This window comes from Diceros bicornis, chromosome 4 (assembly GCF_020826845.1).
Source record: "Diceros bicornis minor isolate mBicDic1 chromosome 4, mDicBic1.mat.cur, whole genome shotgun sequence".
NCBI classification, from domain to species: domain Eukaryota; kingdom Metazoa; phylum Chordata; class Mammalia; order Perissodactyla; family Rhinocerotidae; genus Diceros; species Diceros bicornis.
The window spans coordinates 5,654,139-5,675,230 of NC_080743.1; the positions used below are offsets into that span (position 1 = coordinate 5,654,139).

Consider the following 21,092-nt stretch of genomic DNA (forward strand, 5'->3'; position numbering starts at 1 on the left):
GATGTAATGAAACACTTTGTCTTTACTAAAACTTGACTGTTCAGTGCTGTGCCTGGAGATTAACAACAAAGACAGCAGTCCTAAACTTTGCTCCTTTTGGAAACCGCATGTTATATCAAAACCATACAAAACAATGTTTCATTTAGATAAACTGTGTGGTCTAATGGGAAAAACATGAACTTTATAGGACGGCAAATCTAGGTTTGTATTTTAGTTTTGCCACTTAATGAACTTTTTTATCTTGGGCAAGTCACTTACCTCTTTGAGCTTCAGTTTTCTCCTCTGTAAAATGGGAATAATAATGCTTATCTCACAGGGCTGGTCTGGGTCTTGAATGAGATGCTTCTTGTAAGGTCTCCAGTGCAGTGCCTGGTATGCAGCAGGTGTCAAATAAACATGAGTGCTGCTGTCATTTTTAATAGTGTGAATTGATGCACTTATGTGTGTGGGCTGAGTTTTGGTTGTGTGTGTTTTTGGACATGTAAACTTCAGTCTACTTGATCTGAGGGTAATTGGGCCTTTTGAAATGGAAATAATCCAAAAAAAGAACACGTGTGACATGGTGCCCAATGGCCGTTTGTCCTTTAAAATGAAGAAATGCAAAACGTTCTGAGCGTGTGAGCAATTGTATAGGGTGAATGCTCAAACAGGAAGCGAATTATTTCCTTTATTAATTACCTACTGTACAAACTGTCATGCAAATACTGCCATATGCTTTACGTAAAGTATTGAAAACCCTTATGGCTTTATTCTTCTGCTTGGATTTTTTTCTGTAGTAAAATACATAATGGAATTAATTTCAAGTGTGTTTGTCTGTAAACCAGCCAAATATTTCCTTTTAAATACTTGAGCTCGATGTCGAATATATAGAGTTATGATTCTTAGCACATTACATTTTTTTTTCAGTAATAGGTTTCATCCTTTAATCATTTAAAGGACTTTTAGTTTCACATATGCTAAGGTGTCCCTGTGTCCGTAATAAATGAAAGTTTTTCATTTCATGCAGGTTCTTCCAGAGGACCCAGCCCCCTTACCATGGGAGCCCAGGACACCCTCCCTGTTGCAGCAGCATTTACAGAAACGGTCAACGCCTACTTCAAAGGAGCAGACCCAAGCAAGTAAGCCCGGGCTCGGTCTACTGTAGTCCCCAGACTCTGTCTCATTCAGTGGGGGCACCCTAAATATAGCTATTGCATTCCTTATCTCAAAACCAAAAGAAATCCAGTTAACAATAACAGGTGGCCTACCTAGAATGGAGGAGAAAATTTAATTAGGAACATTAATTCACTGCTTTAAAGAAAATGTTCCAAAAAGTCCAATAATCTAATATCTTACTATCCAGAGATCTCTGATTCAGTTTTGGTCACAAGTTACAGACCACCCTAACCCAACTCTGTCAACAGTGAGAAAATTTATTATCTAGAACCAGATCTAAATGTCTAGATCATGTCTTTATCATCTTAGTCTTTCCCAGATGAGAATCACCCGCATATGAACTGAAACAATGGTGCATTGGAATGAGAACCTGGAAAATAAACACCTCTCCATACACATAACACACAGATTAGTAAGAGGACAAGTTATATGTTACCCTTACTAAGTGAGGAAAAATTGACCAAAAAAAAATTATAATCACAGCAAAGCGTAGTTTCTAGGGAAAAATGCACCACTGTCCATCTACATGAGCCTGATTTCACCTATGTCAGTACATATTGGCAATGGACTAGATCTGAATGCATATGTAATATAATTAAATATTTTGCCTTTCTATAAGGAGTTCCATGGATAGGGTTCAGGAAGTCTGAGGATTCCCTGAAATTATATTGCATATCTTATGTGTGTGTGCATATGTGCATTTGTCCATAGAGAGTCTCAACAGCATTCAGCAATTTCATAAAGCAGTTCATGGTCCAAAAAAATGTTGGGGCCAGCACGTTGGTGTAGTGGTTAAGTTTGGCATGCTCTGCTTTGGCAGCCCGGGTTTGCAGATTCAGATCCTGGATGCGGACCTACACCACTCATCAAACCATGCTGTGGCAGCTACCCACATACAAAATAGAGGAAAGATTGGCACAGATGTTAGCTCAGGGCCAATCTTCCTCAAGCAAAAAAAGAGACAGATTGGCAACAGACATTATCTTAAGGCCAGTCTCACTCACAAAAAAAAAAAAAAAATGTTGAGTCATTGTTGGTCTACACTGAAAACTAAACACCTAAGTCAAACTCATTTTCAAGTGTGTCACAAATACAATTCCAGATCTGAATTTGATGGTTCAACAAAGGACATGCCTAGGTAAGGAAAGAATTGCTCTTCTTTTTTATGTGTGAGGACTGGGGTTTAGAAAACCTTAGTATCTCTGAAAATAAGAATGAGAGAAAAAATTAAATGTGCATTTAGAACACTAGACTATTTTATAAAAATTTTTGAAACAGTGATAATTAAGTATAATTAAAACTTGGATCTCCACATGTGTTTTAAGTGGGAATCTATATGACTAATCATGAATTCTTTTTACACTTCAGAAATGCTCATTTTCTTAAGTCTAAATCTAACAATATTATGCTGGGAAACTAATATAATTAGTAACTCCACCTTTAAGTGTCCTGCCTAGCCACTGGCATCTATCAACCTCCCTAAATGTCATGTCCTTTTAAACAACATTTAGGTTTTATCCTAGGTCCAGAGTATTATAGAAAAACAAACACTGTGGACTCTAGTGTCTTAGTCCATTCAGACTGCTATAACAGAATACCATAGACTGGGTGGCTTATAAACAACAGAAATCTATTTCTCACAGTTCTGCAGGCTGGAAGTCCAAAATTAAGGTGCTGGCAGATTCGGTATCTGATGAGAGCCAGGTTCACAGTAACCTTACGTGGTGGAAGGGGCTGGGGAGCTGTGTGGGGTTTCTTTTACAAAGGCACTGATCTCATTTATGCAGGCCCTACCCTCGTGACCTAATCACCTTCCAACAGCCCCACCTCCAAATACCATCACACTGGGGATTGGGTGTCACCATAAATTTTGGGAGGACACAAACATTCAGTCCATAGCACTCTGGTTTCTCCCATGTATTTTCTCTTTCATCTCCAGAGCGGGAAGGTCATTTGCCAGCCACATCCACATATCCGTAGAAATTAAAGCTACCTCATGCAGAGTATGCATTTGAACTGTTAGAGCAAGTAAGCACCATGAGCGTGGGTAGTATACATGCCTTGTAGACATACGTACAAGTTTGTTCTGCAGACTCTTCTTCGAGCAAAGACTGCGTAACTTTCTGTCATACCAATTCTAAGGACTATTCATGACCGACTGACCTGTACCTTAGAAAGCTCAGGCTGACCTGAATTGAGAAAAGTGGGTAGACACACAGCTTAAAAAAATAAGAGTAGTCAGGAGTGTGGAGAGATGTCTGTAGCAGAGTGAAAAACACTGGGAATCACACAAGAATGAATTCTTTTTTGTCTGCTTACTAATTCTTTCGTTTATTCAGAGAGACTAATTGGTAGTGGGTACTTCCACTTTTGCTCCCCCTGAAATCTATTCTCAATGTCCTGTGTCACTCTCTGCTCAAAATCCTCTTCTCTTGGTCAAAGTAGAAACCAAGTACTCTGTATTGGTCTATGAGGCCCTACATGATCTGCCCTTTGAGACACTACCCAATCCCAGTTGCCACCTCTCTGATCTTGTCTCCATCACTCACATCCTTATTCATTCCCTCTAGCCACACTGGCTTCACAAACTGTTTCTCTTGCTTCACCCCAACCCTATCTGCGTCTCAGGGTCTTTGCATTTGTTGCTCCTTCGGCCTTGGTGAAATCTTCTCCCAGCCATCTGAGTGACTTGTCCCCTCACTTCCTTCAAGATTCTTCAGTAGATTATCGGAGACCTTCCCTGTCCGCCCTGTGTACAATAACAACACTCCTTTCCATCCACTGTTAACACTTCCTTCCTCTTTACCTCGCTTTCTCTTTCTCCATAGCCCTTCTCTCTAATTAGCATGTTACATGTTCTCAGTGCCCACTGTCTGTCTCTTCCCCTACTGGAATGTAAGCTCCATGACAGCTGGGACTTTGAGCATTTTGTTCATTATTGTGTCCTCAGCACCTAAAATAGAACCTGGCATGCAGTACTCAGTGCATATTTGCTGAACGAGTTGAGTTGAGCTACTCACCTGACATTTATGGAATGGCTACTGTGTGCCTGCCATTGTGCTAGACATGGGATATATTGGTGGCGAAGACAGCTGATATGGGAAATAAGACTCATGCCTAAATATAATACAAAGTCCACTATAGGAGGGGTGATGCAATGTGAGTTAAGAAGCCCTTAATAATATTTTTTAAATCCCAAGAAGTGATGTAGCAACGTACCAGTTACCTTGTGGGCCTGGCCTTATACAAGCTGGGTTCTTCATCCTGTGTCAGTTTCCCCGGCACACTATGACAGCTGTGTAGGGAGGTCTGCACCAGTGAGCCTGGTGTCCGTGACCGTGGCATTCTAGTGATGTGGCACTTGAGCCAAATTAATATTAATGCTTTTCCTATACCCTTCCAGATTAAATGAGCCTTTGACTTGCAAATGACTGCATATATTGTCTGTTTTCAATTGTATTGCCATAACTAGTTGCAGTATATACTGTTTATTGGTAGATGGAAAATTCAGCATATTTCATTGAAATTATGAGATCTGAAATTTATGAACAGATCATGAAGTGACATTCTTCTAAATTTAATTTCATCTCCAGGCAGTGAATCATTTTAATTGCTGTTCCTTTGTTATTCATTTTCAAGGAAATAACTCAAGTTCGAAAGTTCGCTCATGGGGTGAGGTGGGGAGGAGGATAAAGCCAAACACAGCACCGCATGGAGAAATGATGCGGAAAAGGCATGTGGATTTGCTTTGCCTGTGGTTCCCTCATCCTGCATCAAAGCCTACCCCATTTGTTTTCAGACCATACATTAGGAAACAGAAACCTACTACTCTATTATGTATTATGATATATAATCCATTCAATATAGTTACACTCTTTCCCTGAGTATTCAGAACACCTGTACCAGGTGTTCTGACATCTGAATCTTTCTCGGTAGCTCATGAGCAGAGAACTCCTTAACTTTTGCTGCTGGCTGGGGAAACACATCTTCCGTTATTAGCTCCTATTTGAACAATCCTGGTGCTAAGGATTAATTCTCTAATCCCCTAGAGAAACTTAAGTTTCTCAGCTATATTCTCTTCTTTCCTTATCATCATATTTCAATTATCTATTCAAGTGTCTGTCTCCCTGCTTAAATTGGAAGTTTGGGCAAGGACCACCTTTGTCCTGTTTCTCCCTGCCCATCCTAGTGCATTACTAATGCCTGGTACATTTTATAGGCACCTTGTATTTAATTGTTAAATGTACAAATTTACTTTTAAAACATTTTATTGAGTTCCTTCTCTGCACTGGGTTCTGTGTTATGCACCTTTGCCTTCCCAGAACCTAAGACCCAGTACTTGCCTTGGCAATAGTAGGTAAGATACATGTAAGAAACTACAAAACAGTTTTCAAAAAACAAAATCTGTGTATTTGTCCAAGGAACCTAGAGAAAGGAAAAACAAAGGAAGGCTGAATGGAGAGGAAATTAACGAAGGCTTCAGGAAAGCCTGCCTTTGAACTGAGTCTTGAAATATGAAGAGGAGTTTGCCTAGTAATTAAGCCAATGAAAGGGGATTATAAATAAAGGAAGGGAAGCTGCATATGCACAGAGGTATGTATGCTCGAAAGGAAGACCGTGGCTTGGTTATCAAGGCAGCACATAGAAGCCGTATTTTATGTGAGGGATGCATTTCTCACGACCTCACATAAATCAAAATCACACATTTCCTGACCAAAGTTGGCCAGCGTTTCTGTTGACTGGCAAACATGACACTTCCTGTGACAATAGGGAGGACCCAGTTTTTAAGTCACTTGGCCAGTTGACTTTGAAATTTTGCCATTCTAGACAAATGTTTCATTTGTGGAGATTCACATGACTTCAAATTTTATTCATAAAGTAAATTTGTTAATATTTCCATATTGCAGTATTTAAGATTTCCATACTTTAAACTCACACGAAATGTAGCCACATTGCATACTGATAGGAACAATCAGTAAGGTTGAATAGAGATTTTCTTTTAGCGAGGATAGGTTGAAAATAATAATTTTCATATAGAAAATTTCAGATGAACTTAGACACTGGATGGATTAATAAATCAGCAAAGATCTGACTCTGACAGTTGAGACGCGGTACAGAAATGTAAGTGAGGAGCCCTTCTTATATTGGCAAATTCTCTCATCGTCCACCCCACACTGTAAGCCCTTTAAAAGCAAGGGCTGTTTTGCTCATTTTTTAATTGCCTCTCCACTCAAAAAAACAAACAAAAACAAAACAACAACTTGTATAGTTATGAGTCAATAAATGTTTATTGACTTAATTAATGCCACCTCCTCCCCTCGCTGACTTGTTTTCAAAAGAGAAATTTTATCCTCCTCCAAGATACCCTTCCTTCCAAATTATCATCCTATTGTGTTAACTTATATAACTGATTTTACAATTTCGACAAAATATGAGGTAATAGAATGAAGATCTAGTTAGGTGGGGAAGCCAGAAGTTTACTTCATGAGAATGTAAAAGAACACGCTCAAAGCATCAATCATGTTCCTCAGAGAAGTAAAATAAGTCCCAATGAACAGTGTGATAACATTGTGCAATTTAATATCTTCAAATATGCTGTCAAAAATTCAGAAATCAAAGAGAAAGAGAACCACCAGAATAGATGATTCCATTTGTAAGGTGAACATTTAGACTTTTCTTCTTACAGTTCAAAAACACATTCAACAAAATAGCCGCTCTTTTTGGATGCATGTTAAAACAAACCATTGAGCTCTCGGGTCTTAAAAATGAATTAGCAGATGGGAGTGGAATTGTAAGAGCTTACCTTTCATCTCTTCTGCTGCGTAGTGTCTTTTTCACTGCTGTTTTGATCCACAGCACGTTGACCTGAGTGTCTTCTCCCCTTCCTCTCTTGTGTTGATGAGCCAGATGTATTGTGAAGATCACTGGAGAAATGGTGTTGTCCTTTCCTGCCGGCATCACCAGACACTTTGCCAACAACCCATCGCCAGCAGCTCTGACTTTCCGGGTGATAAATTTCAGCAGGTTAGAACACGTCCTGCCAAATCCCCAGCTGCTCTGCTGGTAAATATATTTTGCACAAATTTTTTAGAGATGTGTGTGGCTTAGCACTTGATACTTAGATGAGGGATAAACCTTAGGAAGAGAGGAGTACTGTAGAGAAATTACCTCTACTCAGATATGTTTGTAGATGCAAACCCAGAACTTTTACCAGCTGTCAAAGTGTTTTGTGGGTAGTTGTGTGTGTATGCACGTATGTATTTTAATTGCAAACTATCTCAAGTGGCTAAAGAGACATTTAGAGTAATACAATCTGTATTAGTGACAATTTATTCATTGTCTGTTTTACTTATCATCAATAGACAATGGATGAGGATGGTGGGAAATGAGCCCAATAAAAGGAATAAAAGCCATTTGTTGTATTAACATCTTTTTAAATCAAATGATATTTGAACTGTGAACTACTCTTCATGTGAGCTTGAAAATCTATTTTGTGAAACACGTAATTTCATTGTAATGGTAATTGTTTTGATGGAACTTTACATGTATGACATCAAAGATGCCTATGTGAATTTGGTTATGTAAATATGCTTCTTCACGTTTCCTAACTATTAAATCTGAATATGATTAGGTCTTTATCGTACATATGCCCATGCACATTCACGCAAACCTGCACACATGCATGCCAGTAAAAACAATCAATTGTACAAGTTAACTATTTGCAACAGATGAGATGAAGGGAGTTCTTGACAGCTCCTCTCAATCAGCAAGTCCTGATATTCCATCTCTCTAAAAATCTCTCTACAGTGGCCACTTTTCCCCTCCATGGTGACCTCGCTTGTCCAGGTGACGACTGTCATTTCCCTGGACCACAGCAGTGCTTTCCTCTTTCCCTCCTGGTATCCAAACTTGCCCCCCTCCTACGTTTTTCACACAACGGCCAAATGAGCTTTTACGAGGTAAATCGGGTCATACTGGCTCATAACCTCTGGTGACTCCACATTGCATCTGGACCAGAACCCAAACTTGTCACCCCTGCCTTTGAGGCCCCAAGCTGTCTACACCTGCCTGCCTCTCTGTCCTCATCACCCGCCATCCTGCCAGACCTGCCAGACTTCGGAACAGGCTGAGTCCTTCCCCACATCAGGGCTTTATGTGCTTATTTCCTCTGCCTCCAGTACCATTTCCGCCCTTCTCCACCTGACCCCTACTCATCCCTCAGACCTCAGCCCCGCTCAGCCTTCCTGACCATCCCGCTGTCCTCTCCACCCCCCAGCCACCATTCCCAAACCAAATTCTATGTCCCCTTATTATTCTCTCTCAGGCCCCCATTCTCTCCCTTTGTCACACTTCGTAAATTAGTAACTATACATCTATTTGTGTTTCTTCATCCACCCACCTCCTCACTGGACTGTAAAACCCATGAGGGAATGGAACACATCTATTAGTTCAGCACTGCACCCTCAGGACCTTCCACTGAGCCTGGCATCTAATAAGGACTTGAGTGATATTGTTGAATGAATGACCAACTCAACTGTAATTTAAAGAATTTAGTCAAGCTGGATATTTATGTAGAAATAAGTAAACGTTGTTGATATTTGGAATTTGAGGACCAATATAGTCACTCGCTTTCATGACTGAATGAGACGTTTTCATTGCAATGGTAAAAATACAGTCACAGGTCTTTTAGGTGATTACCAAGATCACCTCCTCCTCCTTTTGATGGCTTAACTGGCAAACTTGATTCCAGGTTTAAAAGTGTAAAAGAAATGATTGCCCATTAAACGAAAAATAAGTGTGAAATAATCAAGATTGGAAATCAGCAACTTCTTTTTTTTTTTTTTTGTGAGGAAGACCGGCTCTGAGCCAATGTCTATTGCCAATCCTCCTCCTTTTTCACCCCCAAAGCCCCAGTAGATAGTTGTATGTCATAGCTGCACACCCTTCTAGTTGCTGTATGTGGGACGCGGCCTCAGCATGGCTGGAGAAGCGGTGCATCGGTGCGCGCCTGGGATCCGAACCCAGGTCCCCAGCAGCGGAGCGCGCGCACTTAACTGCTAAGCCACGGAGCCGGCCCCAATCAGCAGCTTCTTATTTCAGTTTCCCTCCGTGTTTTTGATGCACCGTTGAGCCAGTTCCTTTTATGTTTTGAGGTTCCTCCATTTGAAATTAGAAATTATGTGCCACCATCTCACTGGCTTGTTTATAATATGACTGGTGTGATAGTTACAGTTTTTGTTGCATTTTTAGGTGGTTTTGTCGCCACGTGCTTAGGCATATGTGCAAGAGTTTTATACTGACATTAGTATATCAGTCTTACCAATTGAATTAAATATCATTCTGAGAATGTTTTTGATAAAACAGTATAGAGACTCATTATTATTTGCTAAAATAAAGAAACAGAAAACAAAAACAAAATATCCTCATTAATTTATACCTTATTGACTCTAAATACGTGACTGTTGTGTCGGGGCTGGGATTGGTAACCCGTTAGTCATACGGCCTGTCTGGTTGGTTACGCTGTTCTGCTCCACCACCACTGCCACCACCCCTAGTTTTTAAAAGGCAACATAACCCAGTGTTATTCTCAATTACCATACGAGCCTTTCACATCACCATCTTACCCCCAGCCAGTTCTCTCATTTGTGTTTACTGGAAGACTTCATTTAGGTTAGTAGCTTGGCCCCTGGAGACATTTGGGTTTGCAAGCCCTGTGACAGTGATCAAATTGAAGTTTACTTTTATTTTTCCCTTATAGAAGGGATTTGCTTGTAAAAGATGTTCAGGAACAATTGTTAAACCAATTATGAGACTAAAGAACTCTCAAGACTTCTTGAGCATTCAAAGAATTGCATCTCGGTGTAAGCATTTGATTGGCAAAGCTTTCTGGAATATTTGTTAAAGCAAGTTCTCTGAGGAATTATCGTAGGCATGTGACTCAGCTTATTTTGTTATTAAACTTAGCAAATGCATTTCTTTGAAAAATAGTATGATTGAAATATTCCCAATTATTCAGATCTACTTAGCACAAATTAATGACATGTTGCTGGATAGAATTCCACACTTCCGTTTTGGCATAGTAAGAAAGTACGACCTGTGCTAACACTGACCTGGGCTGGAATCCTGACTCTGACTTATTAGCTGTTCAACTTTAAGCAAACAACATAATTTCGCTGACCCACTATTACTCTTATCTCCTGCCTTCTTGTGTAGCTAGAGCTCTGGAAGCTCTGGGTAACTTGGTTGCTTTTAGATAATAAAGTTTAGACAGTCCTTATCAGCATCCCTAGCTCAGCTTGACCAGGGTCACAGCCTCAGGGGCCAAGAGTCTTCATCTGCTTCCTACATGCCCAGTCATAGGGCCTTGCTTTGTCCTCAACAACCTCTACCAGGGCACAGCAGAGCCACATGGGCCGTGCAGAGACCCGGCCCCCACAACCTCCTCCTCCTGACAGACCAGTAGCAGTTTTAAGGTCCTGATGTTTCTGACTCAGCTCTCTGGATCTGTTTGACTTCTGGAGGCTGGATCACAGCAACTTAACGTTTGACCTGCCTTTATCGCTTTATCACTGTGACCTAGCTCTCTTCTTAACCTCTAATTTTCTCTTTTTATAACATTTGCTCATCTTTACAAAGGAAGATTATTCTTCCTTTGCAGGGTAAATTTTAATGAAATAGTTGATAATGTATCTCACAGACTACCTAGCACATAATAAGTGCTCCTAAAATTATAGCTACTATTATTGTATTATATAGAATATTCTGAAAGTGAAATTTCAGTAAACAAATTGTGTGTCAAGTTACTGAGTCACGTGGACCCTCAGTTCCCTCATTATGAGGGAAGTGAGCAGATGCTTTTCACACTCTTGCCTGAATCTTTCTGTCATTAAGACAAGCATTTGCAAGATATGTTGGCGAGTGGCCTGTGGACGGGCCTCTGAGCAGAGCTAACTACTGTCACAGGAATGCAGAACTCCTTAGTTCATCAGGACTGACCTTCTCTCCTGTAACTACCATGATCATTGTCATGTAACTCCAGGATCATCCTGTGAGTGAAGTGACTTTTGTCATGATTTAGATGCTCTTAGATGACATTTTGCGAATGCTAGAAAGGTAGTCTTGTCATTTTAGTATCACCCCTTTTTCCTCAGTTGGAGATAAAGACTGTGTTTACAGTTGGACAAATATTTAACTCAGTTTCTGAGAAACCACTGTTCAAGTCAATTTGAAAGAAAATCAATGTACTCAGCTCCTTGATTACATTAACTGACTAACTCAGAGAAAACTGTGGTGATGCAGACAGGGCTATTAAGTTTAGGGTCATAAATGATTTACTCTTTAAAGCAACCAGTTGTCATCGTGGTTGGTTAATGTTCCCAGGCACTCCCTGAGATTTACAGCAATACAGTAACGCCTCCTCACGGGTATTAATCTATTAACGTGAGGCCACGCAGAACTGCACTTGTGCTAAAACCACACCACTGTTAACAATATAATTTCTGCAAATTGTCAAAGATGGATATAGAAATAAGATGACAATTTTCTGAGATGTTTCTCAGGTGGTTTATATCTATTATAAGATGCTACTCAATCATTTTTTATTCCCAATTAAATAGCGATAATACCCAAAATGATGCCAATACCAAGGAATTCTGGGTAAATATGCCAAATTTGATGACTCACCTAAAGAAGGTGTCGGAACAAAAACCGCAGGCTACATATTATAACGTGGACATGCTCAAATACCAGGTAAGCCTGTTTATATGGGCAGGGTGTCGCTTTCACATTATAAATGTATATTCTAGCGTACCTAACATTAAGTAAAAGTACATAAAGTAACATTTCTTTTAATACTATTTAAAAGCTATAATTTATAAGAAAAAGAAACCTTAAAAGACTACTTGGAGACTGCTTGGTGACAGGAATATTCATATGTATCCTTATTAGTTTAAACTTACAAGTAAAATATTTCATCAAAAATTAGAGAAACGTACCATAAAAATGAAGTTGCAGGAAATTGCATCAATTAACACTAAAAGTATTGATAAACTAGTTCGCTGTAATTTTGAGCATTACTGTACTCAAACTTTTTATTTTAAATGATTAAATGTAAGTAGTCTGGTGTTTTTTTGTAAAGTGATAGTACTATGAAATAAATTCTAATAAAACTTATGTTAAGAGATAATTTCATCTTAAAATAATGTTTGGTACAACACAATAGAGTCTATGAGAACTTCCTTTCTGTGTCTAGGATTGCCCTTACCCCAGATTATCACTGATCTAGTAAATAAGCCTGTTTCAATCCTCTATAGAATTCTACAGAGCCTCGGAATTCCATCGATTCCCAGCCACTTGATCTCTGGGGTTATTTTTAATGCATAGTGATTTTTGTGATTAAATATGTGCAAATTATGTTTCTTAGATGAGGGAACTAAATTATTATTGTTTTAAGTTGTACTTTAATAGAAATCAGTGCATCTCAAACATGCCTGTACTTTACAATCATCAGGGAACTTGTAAACAAATGCTGGTTCTGAACTCATGCTAATTATAGATGAAATAGAGATAGAGATGGAGATAGAGAAAGAGACAGAGACAGAGACAGAGATAGAGATGATAGAGACAAAGATGTAGATAGAGATAGAGACAGAGACAGAGACAGAGACAGAGGTAATCTCCTGGACCCTGACACTCCCAAAGATTTTGACTTAATTGGTTCAGGTTATGACTCAGGTATCTGTATTTTTTACAAGTTCTCCAAATGATCATAATGCACCCTACGAGTTGAAAACCACTTATTTCTATTGTTATAAGGAAATATTGAAAGTGAAGTATCTATGTGATGGCACATTTTACAAAAATACAAATGAATATGTTTTTCCTATGAGAATAGTATCATCTAAACTTTGGACCTTATTGATAATAGTGAACAAACATATGATACGACAGAAATTCATCACTTTTATAATTAAAATATAATAAAAAAATACATTTTTATTTAACTTTTTTTTTTCAAAACATTTAAACACACTTAGTGACCGTTTTAAGCTTCTGAGAGAAATAGGAAGGAGTAGGACAAGGAAACTCCAATGTAATTTTTCCCTGAATGAGAAGTTAAATTTCGGGGCACATGCATGGTTCTTGTGCCCAAAAAGGTAAAACTAAAACTAGTTGTTTTCTTTCATGAACTTTCATTGAAAACACTGCATCTGCATTTTCACTTCAGATTAAACATTTTTTTGAAGTTTTAAATCCTGTGCGATTTTTCTTAGTCTCCATAGTTGTTACTAAGTGAACCTAGAAAGTGGATGGAATGCACCTGTCACGATACGAGCCTGATGTCAGGTATGGAAGTGTAGGCAGGACGCTGGATTCTGGAGCAAAGTCAGCTGCCTCCTGGCCACTGACCGTGGGCACCTACCCTCCCTGAACCTCAGTTTCCTCACCTGCAAATAAGCGTAAGAATGATCCCCACCTAGATGTGTTGTAGGTGGTTGTGAGGAGCTAGGAGCCTAACAGATTTCCAAGCACTTTGTGAAATGTAAGTAACCCCAGGCCTGTCGTTTTGTTTTAAAGTGTGCTCTGAGGAATCCCTTTCTCGACTTTTAGTGGTGTTGTTATTTTCAACAATGCAAGGAATTGGGTGGGAGGCACAACTAGCGTTTTGTGGGATTGCCCTTAAATGGCAGCATGTTTGGTTTCTGGCCACCAGTGGCATCCCCCAGGCATTGGGACAATCAGAAACACACCCTCACACTTCCAGAAAGCACCTAATTGGGTAGAGGGACTGCTCTCAAGTAGAGAACTCCTGCTGAGGATGAAGTGTAGAAACAGGGCTGGGAGGGCAAGGCTGCTCTGCTTGCAAGCAATCTTCCATAATAGATTTCTAAATAAAAGTTTATTCGCAGAGGATTGTACTGCTAAAAATATTTAAAGTTTAAAAACTGTTATAATGGCTATGTAAAATTGTCATTAAAAGCCCTGTCATTTTATTAAAAAATCCAGTTCCAGGCTTGTTTCTGCAGCAACCACCCCTGCCTTGTGAGTACATCCTGCGCTCAGGCCCCGCTCCACGGCGTCCATATGTGCAGGCATTGCTTGGCCAGTAGAGATCTGTTTATAGTCTTCAAAATCAGCAAAGGTCATACTCCATGACTAAAACTGCAAGGGTGTAGATGCCACCACACGGCCCCTGCAGTGTGCGTGGACTTGTAGAAGGAGAGTCTCCTAGAGCTAGTCATCGTCACAGTGAACAATCGAGATATAGTAGCACTGAATTTTTCATTGTGGACCCAGAACTCATTGATATTATTGTCTTTAGATCAGATAATTTTTATTGATTCTTCAAACCTGGCTTTTCCTTAGTCAAACTCACAATTGATTCTAACTAGAATTGACAGCAGAGAGTAGACTGCAGCATTCCAGTTAGGGGACCTGGGTTCAAGTCCTTACTTTGGCAAATCCCAAAGGAGTAATAGTAATCTGCTTTGACTAACTCACTGGTTTGTTGTGAAGAGCAAATATGATAAGACTATTAATAGGTAACGCACATTAAAACGTTAATTCCTTACTATGTGCCAGGCACTATGCTGAGCGTTTCACATAAAACATCTCCGTCCATCTTCCTGACAACTCTATGGGTAAGTATTACTGTTAGAATTCCCATTTGGCAGTTGAGGAAATAACTCAGAGAGGTTTAGTGACTGGTCCAAGATCGCTCAGCTTGTAAGTGACTATCAGAACTCACGCCCAAGACTGTCTAATGCTTTGGCCTCAGCTCCTAACCAGGGCGCTACCACCTCCCTAACTGACATAAAGGGCATTGTAAACTCTAAAGTGCTCTAGAGATTTTGGTAATTGATTTTATGTTTTTCACCTGTAACAGTTTACCTGAAGCACCTGGCTCTCCCTCACGTGACCCCTTCACGGTGATTTTCACTGAGAGCTCATTTGCAAGCAGCAAACAACATAATGACTTTTTGATATCGAAGTACCTTCCCATGGGAGATCATCATAGCTTCTGGTTTTGTTTCAGATTAACAATCGAGCCTAAAATATTCTCTTTCCTGTTGTTTGTCAAGGTGTCTGCCCAGGGGATTCAGTCCACACCTCTGAACCTGGCCGTGAACTGGCGATGTGAGCCGTCCAGCACAGACCTGCGCATAGATTACAAATACAACACGGATGCGATGACAACCGCGGTGGCCCTCAACAACGTGCAGTTCCTGGTCCCCATCGATGGAGGAGTAACCAAGCTCCAGGCCGTGCTCCCACCAGCAGTCTGGTAAGGAGTCCCCGGTCCCCTCCCTCTTCACCAAAGGGCTCCTTTGGGGCAAAGGGATCACAGGCTTCTTAGCATCTGTGTTTCCCGCAGCAGGAGATCACAGCAGGCCTGTGTGTCAGGGTTCAGGGCAGGAAACAGAAACCACTGTAGCTGTTTTAAGCAGAAAATGATTTAACACAGGGATTTCTATGCTCACACAGCACTCATGAAAGTGCAGGAGGAATCAGCTTTAGGCTGGATCCCAGAACACTGCAGAACTGGTCCCCCAGGGGGGGCTGCTGCCTCTGCCACAGCCAAGAAGGGGAGAAGTTAGAAGGCTGCCAGTGGAGCCACTGAATTCAAGAACCCAGCACTGCCACGCTGCTGCAGGGATGAGAAAGCTCCTACTGGCACTGCCTCAGCTGCTTCTCAGCACCCACAAATCTGGGGACTGGACTGGAGCCCTGTGGTTAGAAGACGCCTACATCTCGGGTCGCTGCCAGCGAAAGCAGCAGCAGAATGGCCTCTGCCTCCTTTCTCTCGTCCATATTTCAAGCGGTGTATGTAGTTGGTGGAGCGTAATCTGCATCTAGGACCCTAACTACAGGGGAGTCTGAGAAATGTAAGGATTTGTTTTGTGGCCTCTGGACCATAAAATGGCACACTAGAGAAGGTATGGGAACAGAAACAGAATAGACACTGAGTACCAATAGCAGCTGTTAAAGAGAGCTTATTTTCCTAGAAAAAATACTCTAGTTTTTCCAGATGATTGTCAGAAGCAAAAAAGCAGAACACATACACACACACAAAAGTCAGCCATATGACAGCGCCAATTTAAATTACCTGAGTTAATTGATTAACTAACACTTGTCTATTTTTTCAGTAGATGTGTTAAAAAAAAAATTTAACTGCATTTTCCTCTAAATGTTTATCTATCTGACAGGGTTGTGGCTAGTTACAATAAGGAATGGGAAAGGAGAGAATTTATGTGTGGATGGATAGATGGATGGATGGATGGATAGATAGATAGATAGTAGATAAATAGATAAATAATGCTGAAATTATAGCTATAATTTTCAAGATCAATTTTTTTAAATTAACACTATCTGGAAAAATTATGGCATCCATTAAGCAAAAATCCTTGCATATGCAAAAGTCTTTTACCTATTTTATTTTTAGGAATGCTGAACAACAAAGAATATTGTGGAAGATTCCCGATATTTCTCAGAAGTCAGAAAATGGAGGTAATGTAATCACAGTCTTCTTTTATTTAATATATAAAGCGGAAATAACTTTCAGGTATTGAAAACTGTTAACCAAAATACACTTAGCCCTAAAAGCAAGCAAAATATTTCACCTCATTTTGGTATATACTTATTTCAACCAATAAAAGCAAATAATTCTTCAATGAACCCTCTGCTTCCCCTGTTCTGCCCAACACCCCACGTCAAGCAGACCTTACTTAAAGCAAAGAAGAGCATTTAATGAGGCATGTTTCCATTCTGGGTCACGTCTCACACTCCCTGATAGTTTAGATGTTTTTCACTTTCCTCTGATCTTAATCATAGGTTGGAAAAGACATTGCCTTGCAAGTAGCATGCTCCCAAATTTTGAAGTACCATTTGGCTGACTTACACTTCCATAAGTGTACAGAGTTGCTCATCATATTTAATGATAAATTTTATTCATCACCATTTTGTCACTGAAACATACACTATTTTCTAGTAAGTTAGTTTTTGTATGTTAACTTTTGAATACAATTTTCAAAATTATATCCAGAATGTGATGTTGACTATTATCTTGTAATAATACTCTTTTTATAGGGGTGGGTTCTTTATTGGCAAGATTTCAGTTATATGAAGGCCCAAGCAAACCTTCCCCATTGGTTGTGCAGTTCACAAGTGAAGGAAGCACCCTTTCTGGCTGTGACATTGAACTTGTTGGAGCAGGTTATCGATTTTCACTCATCAAGAAAAGGTTTGCTGCAGGTAAGTAGGTATCCTGTGAATTTCTTTTGCAAAAATAATATTGCCTTAGCTGCTTTTCCTTAAGAAGAAATAGGTTGGGATTTTCTCATCTTCTTCCTCCTCCTCTTCCTCACTCCTAACCCCATTTCCCATCCCAGTTAGAGAGCAAACCAATTGTTGAATGAAGTAAAAGTAGGAGAGTAAACTGGAAATCAGAAATTAGGAAGGCCCTGGCTACTTATCATGGCTCTGGCTCTGCTTCCTATACGGGGCTGACCAGTCATTCCTAGTATATAGATGTGTACACTGACATTAATGGCGTAAATCCTACTTTTTCTATGTTGACAAACAAGATAAATGCTATTTGTCTTTGAATTCATCTCTTACCTGAAAACTTTTTTTCTCCAACAGGACCTCATAGATTTTAGACTTGTCAGGCTTAGCTGAGATCTGAGAGGATCCATCTTTCAGTTTAAAGAATCTAGGCCAGAGATCGGAACGGGTTGCCCATGAGCTGAACGTGGTCACGAGACAGGGTTTTGGTTCACACGATATTTGGCTGGTGGGGGATTCCCCAAAACTAGGTGATTATACTTATCAATGATTTGTTGGGATGAGTCCTGGTTTTTATGCCTGCTGTACTGATGTAATTATTAATTATACCCTTCTCACTTTCAAAAATGACCCAGTTTGGAAAGTAATTGTATGGTCACTCTTCCTATAACAAATTGGATTCTCACATCCAGGAACAAATCGCCCACCCTATTCTGGGCAAACCCAAACCTCTGCAAAGTGTTCATATCTGGAAATGCGAAAAGGAGACCAGCTGGTCTGGAAAATTGAAAACTTAAAAGACCTGACCCCTAATTTATATTAGTATTGCAGCCCTCAAGTATGCAGTATTTGGCTTCTGGGGCAGGGCAGGAAGGATAGAAATGTTACCCCTATAGTAATCACATTATGGAACTAGCAGGTAACCAGTTGATATATTGTTTTATTTTGCAGGAAAATATTTGGCAGATAACTAATAAAACCTTTTGCAAGGATTTGGAGGATTTGTATGATGGAGAACTGTTGTATGAGAAACAGGTTTTAATTTTGGTTTGATGAAAACAAACCAAAATCTGCACTTGGGATATATCTGCTGGAAACTTCAGTGACTTTCAGCAACGACTTCCCTCACATGATCCAGTGATGACCAGTCCTACAGTATTTACTTCTAGGTGTAATATTGTTAATGGTTTTAAAATGTAATTATTGTATTTGTAAATTGTACTCACTTCAGTAAGGCAGTTACACACTCGAGTTTTAGCATTTTACCATTCCTGAAATGGATGTAATTTAAACTGTGGTATGTAAATTTAATAGTAGTACTGTTGAATGGCACAGTGCTTACAGAGGTAGATTGCATTTTGTCAATATACAAAATTTAAATATAATATGGATAGATGTCATAAAGGGGGTGCCACATATGAAGAAAATTAAGTGGAACCAGAAAAAACTTCCTTTACTTTAGTCCTTAGTATGTTTTACTCTAGTGCTAAATAAAAATTCTATCTTCAAATGTTTAGTGGGTTAAATTCAGAAACTATTTCAGAAAAAAAAATTCTAAGGTTACAGCATATTCAAAGAAAAGCATTATCACTTTTTAAAAAGCTTTTTTTTCAAACTGCAAATTTCATAAAATGCAAACTGTGTAAACAAGGCCTCTTATTTTTATAACTTGTGTAAAAAGGGAAAGCAATTCATATTTAAAGTTTAAGTATATGAAATTATAATCAAGAGTAAAGAAGATATTGAAGTTTTAATTACTTTCCCCTCTCTCTACAGTTTAGCAAATGTGGAGATTGCTGAATAATTAGTCAGGCTGAAACCAAAATTGCGATTTTAAAATAAATTTCAAGACTTTCCATCGTTGAACTGGTTAACAGCTTTTGCACAATTACTCTAAACAGAGAGTCTCTCCCATCTAGCATGGAGAATGGTACCAAGGATCTTCTTCGTTACTCATAGAAATCAAAACATTGAGACTAAAAATCTCAGAAGAAATATTTTAGTGCCCTGTTTAAATCCAGAAGGAGAATTTTAATCGCCATCATTTATGTCATTTGGGAAGGAAGAAAATAAGCTTTATAAATGAAATTCTATCCACATTATTGTGCAATAAATTTCCTTTTGGATAAGATTCATTGTATGTAACTATAAATCTTTGCCATTCTTGGGGAATCCAAAAGAGAGTTATCAAAAATTTGTGTCATGATTTCATTGTTGCAAGGTATAATAAACACTGTAATAACTCAGTCTGGCCTCATAATCTGGGCATTCAGAACGGAGAAGCAGCTCGTCAGGGGTCCCAGTCGTAAAACCTTTCTCTGTTACCATCTGAAAACACGAATCTTCCTTTGAGTCACAGAACTTATTTTAAACATAAACGAATTATTGTCTTAGGTTATACTATGAAAGAACTGTAATTACTAAGTTGTTATATTTATCATTAGTTGCTAAATTTTATTTTACGTTCACTCATATTTGACAAAGAATCTTTAGCTCCTTTAAATTTTAGAATCAAATTAAATTTTGTAAGTCTTACTTTTAAAATGAGGTTGTGACTGGCAATTGTTTATAGTGGAACTTTTTAAATTAATATTTGTACTTCTCAGTCAGTGCTTGCAACCAAGAGAGCGTTCAAAATGATCTGTTTTACCTTAGGAGAATTCTTACTATTCATACTCTCAATTGGCTCAGTCTGGTGTGGAAGTTTTTTGAACAAATAATTAATATACTCATTTTAACTAAAGATATTCAATTTGATTTTGAAACCAACATAGAAAAGGCAAAGTTTTAAATCCCATGAAACATGGGGAATTTATTTCAAACACTGAAACCAATGGAGAGTATGCTGCAGAAAATTGAGAATTATCCATCATTTGAAAATAAATTGTGTTTTTAAGTAATCAATTCATGAAAAAACATATTTAGTATTAACACAAAGATATTAAAAATGTGTAAATATTACTGGTTCTCATGTCTTGCTCTTTATATTTTATTATATTTTGTATAGTTCTAGAGTGAATTAGTAATTAAACACAAGAGTTTTTTTCCCAAAGAATTATTTTGTTGGCAGTGTAAAAATGTAATTTAAAACATAGATTACAATAATCTCTAACATTATTCAAAAGTTTCCAGGAACTAAATTTGAAGCTATGAAGATATTCTATGATCCCTTAATTGATCTTTGTGAAACAGAATGGAAGTCAGTGATTTCAAAATTATTAGACTTTGAATAACTAGGACCTCTATAGAGAATATATCCCTTCTCCTTTCATAAAATAAGTCAAATAATAACACAATAAACTCATATCAGGGATTTAGATTTTGGTGGGGTTTTTTTCAGTCTTATAGTTTATCATCTCCTGTTACATGTGTATCCACAGTACTGTACAATAAGAATTCATGTTAGGAAAAATGCTCCTAGACAATGCAAGAGTCTCAGTTGTAAAAGAAACATTAAACCGGGTTCATCATCAATTCCTAAAACAGAACAAAATGGGCTAGTACATATTCAGATTTTCAATACCAGGGTTTAAACCAAAAAGAACGGGTTCTCGTTAACCAGAACACAATTTCCTGAGCATTATGATTAAAAAAGGTTCTGCTCTACCAAGATAGAAGGTATGAATGATACTGCTTTATTCTGGCAACATAGG

General features: G+C 38.7%; 1 protein-coding gene across 1 annotated transcript in view; it reads left to right on the top strand.

The window, feature by feature from the left end:
• The window catches only part of SGIP1 (SH3GL interacting endocytic adaptor 1), a 195,904-nt gene extending 176,711 nt beyond the window's left edge, over window positions 1-19,193 (top strand). The window contains exons 19-25 of the mRNA XM_058538246.1: window positions 1,007-1,118; window positions 7,063-7,218; window positions 11,772-11,904; window positions 15,237-15,439; window positions 16,598-16,662; window positions 17,242-17,406; window positions 18,391-19,193. Of these exons, the coding sequence (XP_058394229.1) occupies window positions 1,007-1,118; window positions 7,063-7,218; window positions 11,772-11,904; window positions 15,237-15,439; window positions 16,598-16,662; window positions 17,242-17,406; window positions 18,391-18,413 (857 nt within the window). The 3' untranslated portion in view covers window positions 18,414-19,193. The remainder of the gene's footprint in view (window positions 1-1,006; window positions 1,119-7,062; window positions 7,219-11,771; window positions 11,905-15,236; window positions 15,440-16,597; window positions 16,663-17,241; window positions 17,407-18,390) is intronic.
• Window positions 19,194-21,092: the final 1,899 nt, after the last annotated feature.